The sequence below is a fragment of the Sander vitreus genome, chromosome 20 (genome assembly GCF_031162955.1).
Source record: "Sander vitreus isolate 19-12246 chromosome 20, sanVit1, whole genome shotgun sequence".
Classification (NCBI taxonomy): Eukaryota; Metazoa; Chordata; class Actinopteri; order Perciformes; family Percidae; genus Sander; species Sander vitreus.
In genome coordinates this window covers 20701142-20716039 of record NC_135874.1, presented here as the reverse complement: position 1 = coordinate 20716039, position 14898 = coordinate 20701142, and the positions used below count along the sequence as shown (strand labels likewise).

The window sequence follows — 14898 nt, the reverse complement described above, 5'->3', positions numbered from 1 at the left end:
GAGTGGATGACACAGAAATGAAGTCATGTGGCAAGAAAAGCCTTTAGAGGGATATTGCTCCACAGAGAGTAGAAAGCTTACACATCAGTGCTTTCAAAAGACCTGTGAAAAGAATTGTGAGACATATTGTTTGTGTCGTAGCAGCAAAATAAATGGTAACGATTTATGGCGTCCATAATGGGTTTCCTCTGTCATGTGTCTTGTCATAATTAGGATGCTGCTTTTTCCAACTCTCATGTGAACACATTATATGTATATATGGGGAAAATAATATTGTGAGTATTAAAAAAAAAGAATAGTATGAGCAGAAAATACAATTAAAAGGACAAGCACACTCTGTCTGTATGGGGATCCGAGACACAAACCTACAGCAACTTGTTCAAACGCTGAGAGCTGGATGAAACAATGGATGTTTACTAGATTAGTGGTTGCTTTCTTCAAAATGGGTTCACATATTACTGCTCTTTTTTTTTACTTACACAGAATAGAATACAACATAGACGGTTTGCCTTGAACTTGCTGCTTTATGGATGCCAAACTAGTTTGTGAAGCTTCATTAACATAGTTCAAAAAAGGGATGGGAGGATAAGCGATAATACATAACCTTTTGGCCAAGCATGTGTAAGCATGCCAGGAATTTGTCTCATGTTTCCTGTAGCTCTGTGTATTTACACTCAGTGCCAAGAACAACTGTACACAATATACAAGATCCAGTGTTGACAAGTATTCTATTTATTATAGGTTTTAGGTTGTTTGTTTTTATTATTTAGAGGGTCTATTTTAGCTAAAACACTGCACATTATTATTATTTATTGTCCAGGCTGCTGTAGCAAGGTAACTCATTTTTCTGCATCCGAATCTGAGAAGTGTACAGTATACTCCAGCAGAGGAGGATAAATAAAGATGGATGATACAAGATCATATTTGTTTTTTTGTTTTTTTCTTTATTGTCCCCGAATGGAAATTTGTCTTGCACTCAAATGCTGCACACATACAGTAGCTGCCTCCATAGTGGTAGTAATGAAAACCAAGCAACTTATGCAGCCTCAAGCAGCATTATTTAATTTGAATGAAGGTAGGCACAAAGGTATGAGTATTTTTATTTTTTTTAAACGGTAGCAACACAGCTAGTAATCGATAGCTTTCTCCATTTTGGGCTCTCAAGTTCTGCCAAGACATCAGTCAACGATGCAAAGTTGTCAAAATGAGTTTTATTTTGCTGTTTCACATTCAGGTGTGACCACGCGTTGGTACCTCAATGAAATGAAGGATCATTTTACAATTCATTCTTCAGCCTAATTATTCAATTAATTATAACTTCCTTATAGACCTCTGCCACTGTGGACATTTTGAGTTGTTAACTAATAACATTCCACTCAGGTGTGCCAGTGCAATTATGAACGCTGCCTCACTGGCTTGGCCTACTCTCACACACCTAAATAAAATATAGCCATTGTAAATAATAGTTAGACCTGTGTTTTTTTTCTGCTATAACAAGTCACAGTGTTGCAAGGGGGAAACAAATATTTTGTGTTATTTAAGAAGACCGTAAATGAGGGCTAAGACTGAGATGTTTGAAGAATACTAAGTGAATAATATATTCATCCCCTGGTAATAGTGGGCTGCATTCGCTTCCACAAATAGGGAACACAATTAAGGTACAATTGATTTCCATACAGAACAGCCATACTTAAGTAATATGTATAATATGTGCTTCTATGGTCTTATTGTATGGTTGTTGTCTTGGCTGTTCATGCAGAGAGTAATATTTGCACAGTATGTCATTACAGAAATATGAAATCAATATGTTAATGGTTATCAATTCTCTCTCAACAGTCCAAAAGTTACATGTGCAGCAGCCAGGGGAATGTGCTGTGCTTCACCATAGATTTTGGATTAGGCTTCATCTGCTCAGAAGGCACTTCAAAGGTGAAGTATTAATGAGATCAATTGTTGTTGACATCCTGGTTCTGTTATGTTCTTCCCTTAATAGCTCCTGTTCCTGCAGTTTGGCTTCTTGATATTTTTATATTGTACTTGTCCTTATTCACTTAGGCTTCCATTATATTTGAAAACATATTTTAAATAACTCTGAAATATAAAGAGAGTATCTCAAATGTCACAATGAACTTTCCAGAATAAAGTGGAGAATTACTGTATCTTCAGAGAATGGTATGCTATTGTTAGAAAAGGTACATTGTTAGATTATTTTCGCAGCCTTGCTACAGTGGTGTCATTAATTAAAGTTAACCCTAACCCCCTAAGTACTTTATTGCACACACAAAAATATTGTATACACAAAGTCCTGAGTTTTTCTCTGCAGAAAAAAGAACTAAATTAAACTGGTTACAGGAACATGTTACATGGTGTCATTCCCCTCCCACTTCTTTCCTCCGCTCCTTAGTTAATCAATAACAGGATGGTCTCATCCCAATTTTAGTATTCCAACCGTCCTGTTTACTCAGACTGTCCTTGGGTACTGTTCTGTTTATTTAACATGACGGCAACAGAGAGCGCATCTGCGCAAAACAGTGTTACGAGGTCACAGATATCAAATATGTTTTCTGCAATAAAATGTACTATACAACTGTCTGAGTGCACTACATTTTAAATGGGTGGTCACTGAATCACTGCAACAATGTTACAGCACTGATTTCCTTTTGTTAGACATGGTATTTAAATGCTGTCCTCATTATTGAAATCCCTGTTCTGCTGTGCTTTATAATCCCCTCCTCCTTTGTAGACCGCACTGTGGCGTTATAAGTTCTCTCAACTTAAAGGCTCCTCTGATGATGGGAAAACCAGGGTAAAACTCCTTTTCAAGAATGCTGAAAGCAACCAAATAGAGATGAAGGTAATGACATGTTGTTGTTTTTTTTACATCAACATCAAAGGTAGATAATGACCTGTCGAATTTTTATTATATTTTACACCAGTTTTTGCTCGCTGATACCAATGAGCTAACACGCAAATTTACTGAAGATCTTGTGAGAGACTTTTCCTCCCAAGTGTCTGGTGACTAGTGTGGTAAATACATTTTTTAAGAGATCTTAAGTTTGAAGTTGTTATTTAAAGTATGAACCTGATGTACTAATTGATGTCTTTCTGTCTTTTTTTTTTTTTTTTCTTTCCAGGAACTAGAGTTTGCCAATTTAACAGCCGTCCTTCACTGTATACATTCTTTTATCGCTGCCAAAGTGGCCTCCATGGACCCTCTCTTCCCTTCCCTTCCCTTCCCTGGAAATTACATGAACAGTTGACTCGTCCTCATCGTCATGTGCACCTGTGGAAAATCGGCAGTATTTTGGGCACAGAGCCAATTGAAATGTATATCTTGTTCTTGCTATTTTTGTATGAACTACTATTTGTAAAAGACTGTAAAGGTAAATGTGTGAAAAATAATGGCGGAAGGAAGATGTTATTTCATTTTTCACATGTAGGAAAAAAAAAACACAATCCAAACGGATTCACAGTTCTTCCATTTATTTAATGTTTTCTCCCATTACATAATGGACATTGATTCTGATCGCAGGTTATCTGTCTACTTGTCACTTTGAAAGGCATCACCCGTGCAACCATATGGTGTATAACCGCCATACATTTGACAACAGGACACGAATGGCTAAACATATCAACTGCCACTGTTTCTAGCAGAAATTCTCAGCTGATGCTGTATCTATGAAGAATAATGATGCCGTACCTAAATCTAGTAAGTACATTTTAACAGACATTAATCTTATGCTGGTTTACTGTCATGGGGGGAGACTCACATTTGCCACAGGTCTTTGACAGAGATTTATTTTATTTTGAATTTACAGTTGAACAGAAATGAAAATGCTAACCTTTCTCTGTTCCCAGTCTTTTGTCATGTCTGTGAACACAAACACCTTACAATAGAATGCCGTCTAATAAGCCTCCAAATAACCATTGCATTGAATCAACACCTCTCTGATATGGTCCCAACTCAAATCGAACATAAGTCAGCATTTGGGCTACTTTATTGGCTTAGATTAAATTGTATGATGTTTGTGCTATTGTGACCATCTTTTGTATCTAATAAAGGCTACATTCCTGAGTTTACAATCTCTCTGACCAATGAGGACATTTGACTGAAATGTGACATTTTAGCTTCAAAGGATTGTTAAAGCTTTAGTGCGTACCTTTTTGATATTAATGAACGTCCGTTACATTCAAGCCGTTGCCAAATCAGTTGCTACAAAGCTAATTAAGACCATCAGCTCCACACAACTCTCTCTGTATTTCTCAGTACGACTATGTTCAGAAGATTGTGGCGTCTGGTGACTTTCCTGCGCAGAAACTCGAGCGAAATAATTACCTCTTCTGAAGAGTCCATCATGTTTTTTAATCCTCAGTGTAATCCATGTGCCTGCGCTGACAGTTTTGTTCATTACTTAGAATTCCTCATGGGGGCGACAGAAATTACGCACTATAGCTTTAAATTCCCACTTTTATCAACTCCAATTCTAATACAGTGAACACACTGTCTTTCTTCAGTTGCTTTCTGTAATGGTTTTAGTCTGAAAATGCATATTTGCTGTGTTTCCAATAAATTGCTCATAAAGCATAACTGCCTCTCACAGCTCCCTGTGCGTTTGTACAGCTGCTTTGAAAGTGGAGGGGTGGCGGTGGATGTAGCTTTAGCCCAGCCACTAAACTGCTAATCTTCTGCTTAGCGCTACCTCACTAGCCTGTTGGCTGCTAAACTCAAAATATAAGTTGACATTATTTGTTTGCTTGAGTTTGTCTGATTGTACTCAATGAGTCTGTCTTAGTCATTTATTAGTTATTTTTTGGTATAAAATGAGCTGAGCTGACACGTAGTACTTCTTTCATCCAGGTGATTTCTATCATTCCACTCTGTACTTAACATTAGCTTACAGTTTATTTTAAAGCATTAGTTTGACAATAACACAGGTGTTACGGGGGCTATGTGCTGGACTGTTGATTGGACGGGCACAATGACTTTCTGCTTTGTCACCATAAGGTTGAAAGGCAACCCGAGACTCAACATAACCCATCGTAAAACCATAATCTGTTGTTTTTACACTTTGGTTTTTGTGTGAATTAAAGTAGACATGAGCTCAAAAGGGGCTGGTAGGCCGATTTTGTTTAACTTGCACGACTTTCTGGATTCTGACAAGATCACGTGAAAATCCATCTTGTCAGGCTTCAGTTGCACAATGCGTTTGTGTCCGAACCACCATTTGTTACGACTAATCGGCATCCTGTGAGGAGCTACTGGCTGGCAGCAAGGGTCGTGGTTTAGGTGTGTGCAACTGTTTGTTCGAAACAACAATGATGGCTCCTAAAGATGTTAGCATAGATGGTACAATAGCATCAGTCATATCAGAACTGGACAGTATTTCTTCATTGAAAGAAGAGCAAAAATCGGCACTGAAGGCTTTTCTCGACGGAGAATGTGTTTTCACTCTTCTCACCTGCCAAGCATTTGAAAGTGCCTGCCCTTTTCCCAAACAGTTTCCAATGAGGGCTTCTCAGATTCTGGCGCGTCAGATTAATATATTGTTCAATTGGGATAGGACCAGGCTAGGCACTCCAGTCTTTATGCTAAGATGAAATAACCCTCTCTTCGCTGTAGCTTCATATTTAATTGACAGATACAAGTGTGGTATTGATGGTTTACTGTATATAACCCCGCAAGAAAGCAAATAAGCGTATTTGTTAAAATGTGACAATTCTTTCGGTACGTGTTTCGTAAGCGTAGCGATATCTTAAGAAGTAAGATGGGTAACGTAATTGTAGTCAATGCTAAGAAGTAAGCTAAAAACAAACCGAAGCAGTCAGGGCACATTAACCCTGGTGTGTATTTATTTATTTTCTTTGGATTGTAATATTTCTCTTCCTACTGTCCTTGGTGCTACCAACTGCTGCTGTTGGTGTCTGGGATGATTTTCCTTTGATACAAGTCACCAGCTGCTTCTGGTCACCCCCCCGTCCCAACTCTCCAGAGTCAGTCTGACACAACAGGCTATGTGTTGCTAGTGAACCATGAAGGACATGATCTCCCACTGGTGAGTGGCACCTGGCCAAGCTTAAGGTGTTGCTGCAGGAGATTGAACCCTGGCTTTCTGTTGTGATTTTTACCCTACATGCATCATTTTCTCAGTACATTTGCATATTTGGCAGAAATGGCAGACACTGCCTCCAGCAATGTAGAGAACTTTTATAACAAAGCAAGAACATTGGCTAAAATGTCAAGAAAGAATATTCTGTTTCAAAGACTTTTTTAAAATCCACAAGCCAAATTAAAGAGAATGGTATACGACACTGCCATTAAAAATGTCATATTTTGCACTGTATTCCAGAGATGTGAACTTGAGACTTGGTGTTTTGGACTCGAGTCGACTTGACCCCTGTTGAAGCCTCATTAGTCAGACCAGACCACCACAATGGCTGCATCTGTGCCACGAGTAATCACTTTTGGATTTAAAATGTACACACAAGAAGGAAAAAAAGCGAACTGCTGAATGTAATCTGGTGATTAAAAAGTGACTTGATTTTGGACTTGGCTTAACAAATGACTCGACCTGCGCCGGGGTCAGACAAATGTCAATAAGGGGGCACAGGGTTTTCACAAGTGGGCATCTTTTTTATAAGTTATTGCCACGATGAGCTGCGTTATCTTAAAGACAGAAGTGGGATCTCAGTGTATGTGGGTATGTATACGATGCCATGTTGGGGACAAGAACTACTCACTATAGTAGGCCTACTACAAAAGTTATCTCTGACATTTAACTCCAGCTCTGAAACAAAAATAAGACTCACACTTCGTCCAGCCAATGCAACGAGCAAACAGCACGGAGGGAGAGGTGCAAGACATGCATATCTCAGTAGGATTTACCTGAACCCAGCAAAATAAATGAATTCACCTTTATCTCAACAACACAGGATTTGCAGTGCATATACTCAAAGCCAACAGCTCATAAACAATATACACCAGATAAGCCACTCTCAACCACAAATTAGAGAAACGTGTGTATATATATATATATATATATATATATATATATATATATATATATATATATATATATATATATATATATAGTTGTGTTCAAAATAATAGCAGTCCAACATCACTTACCTCATAAATACTTTTTTTTTGGTAGAAGTGATATTTCTACATGGCAAATAATTTACTAGTAAGTGTTGTAGAGTCATAGAAAACCAACAGACCCAACAGTCATGACATGCATGCTGCTCATTCTGTGTAATTGAATCTGTAATTGAAAGGGGCATGTTCAAAATAATAGCAGTGTTGTGTTCAATTAGTGAGGTTATTGATTCTGTGAAGAAACAGTTGTCAATTATGGCCCATATTTAAGGAAGGAAGAAAGCAAATGTTGTGCATGCTGGTTATAGTGCATTTCACACTGAAATACTCAGCAAAATGGGTCGTTCCAGACATTGCTCTGAGGAACAGCAGACTTTGATTAAAAAGTTGATTGGAGAGGGGAAAACATATAAAGAAGTGCAGAAAATGATAGGCTGCTCAGCCAAAATGATTTCAAATGCCTTGAAATGGCATCCAAAGCCTGAACGACGTGGGACGGTCAACTACCATTCGAATGGATCAAAGAATAGCCAAAATGGCAAAGGCTCAACCAATGATCAGCTCCAGGAAAATGAGTTAAAGTTACCTCTGAGTACTGTTACGATCAGAAGAAGGCTATGTGAAGCAAAGCTATCAGCTAGAAGCCACAAGTCCCATTGCTGAAAAAAAGACATGTACTGAATAGGTTGAAATTTGCCAAAGAACACATTGACTGGCCAAAGGAGAAATGGGGCAACATTCTGTGGACTGATGAGAGAAAAATTGTTCTTTTTGGGTCAAGGGGCCGCAAACAGTTTGTCTGACAACACCCATGCACTGAATTCAAGCCACAGTACACTGTGAAGACAGTAAAGCATGGTGGTGCAAAAATCATGTTATGGGGATGTTTCTCATACTGTGGTGTTGGGCCTATTTATTGCATACCAGGGATCGTGGATCAGTTTCAATACATCAAAATACTTGAAGAGGTCATGTTGCCTTATGCTGAAGAGGAAATGCCTTTGAAATGGGTCTTTCAACAAGACAATGACCTAAAACGCACCAGTAAGCGAGCAAAGATTGATGTTATGGAGTGGCCAGCCCAATCCCCAGACCTCAATCCCATAGACAACTTGTGGGGTGACATCAAAAATGCTTTTTCTGAGGCAAAACCCAGTAATGCAGAGGAATTGTGGAATGTAGTTCAATGGTCCTGGGCTGGAATACCTGTTCACAGGTGCCAGAAGTTGGTCGACTCCATGCAACACAGATGTGAAGCAGTTCTCAGAAATAATGGTTATGCAACTAAGTATTAGTGCAGTGATTCAAAGTAAAGCAAACCCTTGAGACATTTTTCAGCTTATACAGTAAATGTTTGAGTTTGTAAAGAAAAATGCAAATACTGCTATTTTTTTAACAACCTAATATTCCTTTTTCTCCACTTTCTGTAAAGGTATAACACAAACTTGATCAATTTTGGTCATGTTTTGATTTGGAATTGAATGTGCAGTGTTCCCAATGCAATGTTATTATGGAATTAAAAGCTATTAAGGATTTTGAGCATTATTCACTTTTTTAAACACACTGCTGTTATTCTGAACACAACTGTAGTTCCACGACTCGTGCGAAATGCTCCACGATATCAGCAAAAGTCCAGTGTATTTTTCAGTTCAATTCAGGCATGAGAGAAAGTCTCTTATCTCACATTAGTCCTCAGTTCATTTCTAATTCTGGCATTCTGCCAAAAACTGATAATCCATATAGCCCAGTTTACAATGTTGTACAGTACCACCACCCCCCTCCCGTAACTAACGACTTAGCAGTGTGGCTAATGTTAGCAGCGCAGCCAGTCAGGCAGCACCAATGTCGAATTTCATTTAGGAAAGGGTGGCATACCTGATTCTGGCCTAACCATAATTTTATTGAATGTAATTTTTAACTTATTTGTTTACATGTTTTAATTATTGGTCAATTTATGTTTAACATATTTAATGTAATTTAATATAATTAATTTTGAGAATTTTGGGGGGGGGGGCACAAAATCTCATCTGGGCAGACATTGCCCCCTTATTCCCCCCCATCACGCCAGCACTGGACTCAAAAAAATAACTTGAGACTTGGACCAAACGACTTGAGACTTACTTGGGACTTGAGCAACGATAACTTGGTCACAACACTGCTGTGTTCGCAGAAAATGATATATAATACTGCATTATTTTCTAATTAATTCTGTAATAATTCAAAGAGAGGCGAGAAACATTCAGCTGGGTGTCATTGCCAGTGGCTGTTCATTTCTTTCTGTCACCCACAAAAATATGAGCCTGGAAGTCATGAATTACGGCAGACGTAGCTCAAAGGATTGATCATAACACTGGATCAGTTATGCTCAAACCTGTCTGATGGGTTCATTACTCACCTCTGTTTTCCCACAGATATGTTGATACTGAAAATCCTTTCAACGGGTATTTTATATATGCACACCCATCGCTATGTGCAGGCCATAGGGGGCCGGGCCCGCCCCCAGAAATGCTTGTGCCCCCCCCACTTGAGGTACAGATCTCTTAAAAAAATTACTTTAATTTTATAATATCATAGTTGCTAATTTTATGTTGCATTAATATTGCATTTTTTATCATTAAAACATAAAAAATATAAAGAAACAATGGTGTGATTTTGTTTGATTGATGGGAATCTACACTGCAACAGCCTATCACGGCCTTTTCTAAAAAGAAAGTTAGGTTACGTACATGACGTAGCCTACGTCAGTGTAGCCGCTCAACAGTTACCGCGCATTTTTGAAAGCTGGATGAGTTTTCACCGGCTTACGCGCTTCAGTTCATCATGGATATTCGTAAGTGGTTGAAAAGCCCACCAACAGTCTCCTCGGCCAAATTGGATACACCGACGCCTCCTGATGATGTAGCTGGAGAAGGAGACCCTGGACGACAGTCTGAGCCTGATGCTAGTAGCTCCGTGGATCCCGACCCTGGGCCTGGCCAGACCTGCAGGTCAAGTACAACCACGACTGGGGCAGCATTTGGGCCACAACTGCCTGTTGAATCAGTGGGTGTGAGTGACCTCGGCACAGACAAACCCAAACAGGTTGTGTTGAGGAAATATCCAGTCACAAATGTTTGGTTAAAAAAAACGATCATTTTCCTCTAGCTGGTATTTGAACAGGGACTGGCTTGAGTACTCGGTGGAAAAGGACTCCGCATTTTGTTATGCCTGCAGGAAATTCAAATCTGTATCATTGGACGCGACCTTCTCCATTAAGGGATTTAATGATTGGAAACATGCAATTGAAATGGGCAAGGGCTTAAATAAGCATGCAGCTTCAAAAGAACATTTAGCCTGTGAAGCAATGTGGAGAGATTCAGAAAAACGTAGAGAGACAGGAAAAGAGATTTCCACTCTCTTAAATCCAGAGCAACTGGCTCGCAACAGATATCAGCCGTAATTGATATGCTGGAGTTTTTAGTGGTGAATCAATTGCCGTTACGTGGAGATAATGCTGGTTTTGCCAATGTGCTAGATGATAATAGCTCCATGGGGCTGTTTTTGTCTCTCTTTGAGTACACCATGCGCAAAGATCCCGAACTGACAAGGATTCCGAAAACAATCCCACAGAATGCACGCTATACCAGCCCACAGATACAAAACGAGATTATTGAAATGATGAGCAAACTTGTGACAGAGGAGATAGTGAGACAAGTTGGCGATAGCTGGTATTCAATTAAAGTGGATGGCACACGGGATCCTTTAGGCCAAGAAAATATATCTGTAGTTGTGCGTTTTGTTGACGAAAAACTATGGTGTGTGAGAGCGCCTCTTGGTAATGGCCACATCTGAGAAAGGTGATGCAGAGGCTCTGACAGGTGTCATCATTGATGAGCTCACCAGCGCCGGACTCAGCACGGACAAAATCCTGAGTCAGGTTTATGATGGCGCATCACTCATGTCTGGCAGGCATGGTGGTGTGCGGAAATTGCTCCAAAACAAGCTGGATTGTAACATACCATATATTCACTGCTTTAATCACCAACTTCATCTGGTCGTGATTCATGCCACGTCCAGTGAAGCAGCGGTCAAGGACTTTTTTGGAGTATGCAACATGCTCTACAACTTCATCAGGAAGCTAACCGTGGCTATTCTGTACAAAGGCGATACCCTGAAACGTCTCTTGGACCAGAGATGGACTGGCCACTTGGCAACGGTCAAAGTTGTAGTGAAGAGTTTTCACGACATATCCACATTACTGACCAAGGTGGAAAATGCACGAGGCCTTGGAGCGGAGGTGCGCGTCGAGGCAACGGGGCTGCTTCGTGCCATTCCACAGCGCAGTTTTCTTTTCATTGCGCACCTTGTTATGAAACTGTTGTCACTGTTGTCGAGCCGCCTAACAGACTACTGCAGGCTGAAGATATGGACTTGTTCACTGCGGTGACACTTGTGAACAGCGCTTCTGCACTGCGGGATCTCTGCGCTCCTCCAGCATCGGCCACCGAGGCTGTGCCGGTGACCGACCCTGGTCCAAGCAAGAGAAGACGCACAATTAACAAGAACCTCCGCGGATTTGCAGTTGAAGAAACAGTTGGTCAGCCACAAAGTGACATAGACGAAAAGACTGAGTTCATGAGATTGTTTTACAGTGTTATCGATGCTGTGCAAGGAGAGATGAATGCGCGTTTTGGAGAGCGCAGTAGCGAGCTCATTGGCGCACTGGCTGCTTTGAACCCAGAGGCCGAGGATAATTTCCTGGACCCATCAAAGGTAACCCCTCTCCTGGTATTAGCTGGAACTGATGTGGTTGAATCTGAATATACTGTGAGTTCCTGGTGAAGAAAATGACTGACACCCCGGTTCCCCCCGAAGATGGAAAATGGACAATAGCCAACATCCTCAGCACGTTCAACTGTGCACTCCAGGCTATGCCGACTGTTCTCACAGCCTACACCCTTGCCCTAACTTTAGGAGCTTCCACAGCAATGTGTGAAAACTAGGGCTGTCAATCGATTAAAAAATGTAATCTAATTAATTACATACTCTGTGATTAATTAATCGAAATTAATCGCATACATAACTAACAGTGCCTGAACCGATACTTTTTAAGAAAGTAAGAAAAAAAAAAAGGGTACTAAACAACAGTTGGTGACATCAAAGAACGGCTTGTTTATTGCTAAGGCCATATGGTCAAAATTAAATGATTTAATAATAATAATGTATAACAATAACAATAACTTATTTCACTAGTAAATTGCTGTTGAACGACAAAAACAACCACCAGATAGGAAAAGGACATTTACAATAACTTCAAATGCACCACGAGGCTGTAGTTTACCAGTTTCATTGAACGCACCGTCTGTGTTGTTTCTCCGACGGCAGCTGCAGATTGTTACATCCCGGTGTTGAATCCTCTACAGCACGTGTTAAACTCAAGGACCGCGGCCGAACCCGGCCCCTGGCAGGTTTTGATCAGGCCCGCATATCAATTTAGGTTCACAATAAATGTTGGCCCGCCTATTTGTGCACCAAAACAAAAAGACAGGAAACTGTTTTTCAAACGACAACACGACACACGAGCAGAATTTGGTAGATTTGCCGACTTTGAGACTCCCAGAAATTCCCACAGAAGAGAGTTTTCGAAATTAAAGCTGGGAAACAGGTTGCTGTGAGTCGACTTTTAAAATGTAATCTTTGTTTTGCTTGATTTGCTAAATTCTAAGATTTCTAAGGAACTATTTGCTGCCTTTTTAAGGGCTTTATGTGGACCAAACTGTAAGTGAGAAGACTATATGAGACATGGACTAATACAGTCAAAGATATTTGACTTTTTTCGAAATAAAAGCATGAAAATAAACTCTATATATCTGGCCCTTGATGCGATTCTCCTTTTCCAATGTGGCCCTTAGTAAAGTTGAGTTTGACACCCCTGCTCTACAGTAAAACACAGTCAAACTTTACACCGTTTAGCGTTAGCTGTCAGCATTTTAACCGTGTTTAATCCAGCTACTAGCTAGCGGTAGGCTAACGTTAGCTGCTGTTGAGTATTGTGTTAACTAGCGTCACATACAGCGGTGTTTGTGTTTCCTGTAACGTCTGTTTCAGCAGAGAGAAGCGCAGACATATCAGTGGCACCAGATTTGCGTCTGTATGCAAACGTCAATATGGAATGGATTAATCTGCGTTAATTTTTTTATCGCGTTATTTTTTCTCAGATTAATTAATCGAAATTAACGCGTTATTTTGACAGCCCTAATGAAAACTCATTTTCCACGCTCAAAAGTGTCTTCTCAGAGCATTGGCGCAGTATGCTGCACAGACGCAAGGCCCAGCTGATTCAGCTTGCTTTTGAAAAGGACCTCACTCACAAGTTTAAGTCCGAGTGGAAGGATACTTTGATGAGGAGGTTCTGCTCGGAGAAACGCCGCCTCCCGCTGTACTGACAGGAGGGACTGGAGAGAGGACAGCGCTGCCTCCACTCAAAGTACCGTGTGTGTGTGTGTGTGTGTGTGTGTGTGTGTGTGTGTGTGTGTGTGTCTCTCTCTCTCTCTCATGGCAATGCATATCCCTCTGTTGACTGCTTTAAAATGCAATGTTTGAGAGATGCTTCTTACATCTAATATGTTGTATAGTCAAGTGTTTTATGGATATTCATAACATTGCTTCTATGTAATGTGGTGTAGGCTATAGGCTACCTGGTCATATTGCTGTTGGTTATGTTTAACGTGATGATTACGTGATGCGCGAATAGCGTATACGATTATTATAAATATACGTACTGTAGGCTAATAATAATTGTGCCCTCCCATGCATTTCATATGCCCCCCTTAAGACTGAGGTCTCCATCATGTCTGCAGCCTGCAGCAGTAGGATGTGCTACGAGTTAGTATGGCAGCTTGATGATAAGTAACGGTGCGGCAAAGGGTCAAAATAGTAGCCTGTTAGGCACAACGAGAAGCTGAGTGAAGTGTAAAATAAATTAATAAATGGCGGCATGCGATTAATGCGATTTTAAAAAAATGTACGTGTTATGCTCGGCCCTTAATCACATCGCGATTAACGCGTTAATGCTGACAGCCCTAATAAAAATACATTTATTGTATATAGCGGTTTAAAAGGCACCCACTGTAAAGGTAGGAATTTCTGTGAGTCAGTCCGTCTCCATTATCTTACCTGCATGTGCAAAAGACTTAATACGCAGCATGCTGTTGTACTGATGTTAGTCTCGCTTTGCCAGACCTTCCTCCACAGCGCTGCGGAGGAGGGTCCGGCTAGTCCACACAGCATTCCAGGATGGGAGAAAAACGTTCTAGTTTATTGGCATTTCTTTAAACCAATCACAATATCCTTGGGTGGCGCTAAGCGCCAGACAGAGCCACGGTGCCGCTGCAAAATAGCCTCGGGAAGGAACTTGTTTTGGTGGAACATGTGTAGTTAGCGACGATTGTGATTGGTTTAAAGAAATGCCAATAAACCAGAGCATGTTTTTCTCCCATCCCGGAATGCTGTGTGGACTAGCCAGACCGTCCTTTGCAGCGCTGTCGAGGAAGGTCTGGCAATGTGAGACAAGCAGATTTTTTTTGAGCACCAATTTGCAGTGTGCTTCAGGTTTCAGTCACCATATAGTTGTGATTTTTTTTGAAGGCATCATTATGCAACTTACAGGTTAACAAAGAGGCCAGAGAGTTGCTGCTTGATGCGGGTGTATTATTCTTAAACATTCACTTTCCAAGTCATGTCATTCACAAGTCTTTGCAAAAAGCAACCGTGGTCAGAAAGAGGCTGTCACCAAAACTGACTTCAGGACATTTTAAGGGATA

At 40.4% G+C, this 14898-nt stretch overlaps 1 protein-coding gene across 1 annotated transcript in view; it reads left to right on the top strand.

Annotated features, from left to right (window-relative positions):
• The window catches only part of sntg2 (syntrophin, gamma 2), a 53600-nt gene extending 49479 nt beyond the window's left edge, over positions 1 to 4121 (top strand). Inside the window, exons 14-16 of the mRNA XM_078278151.1 lie at positions 1837 to 1929; positions 2744 to 2854; positions 3135 to 4121. Of these exons, the coding sequence (XP_078134277.1) occupies positions 1837 to 1929; positions 2744 to 2854; positions 3135 to 3260 (330 nt within the window). The 3' untranslated portion in view covers positions 3261 to 4121. The remainder of the gene's footprint in view (positions 1 to 1836; positions 1930 to 2743; positions 2855 to 3134) is intronic.
• The last annotated feature ends 10777 nt before the right edge of the window (positions 4122 to 14898 follow it).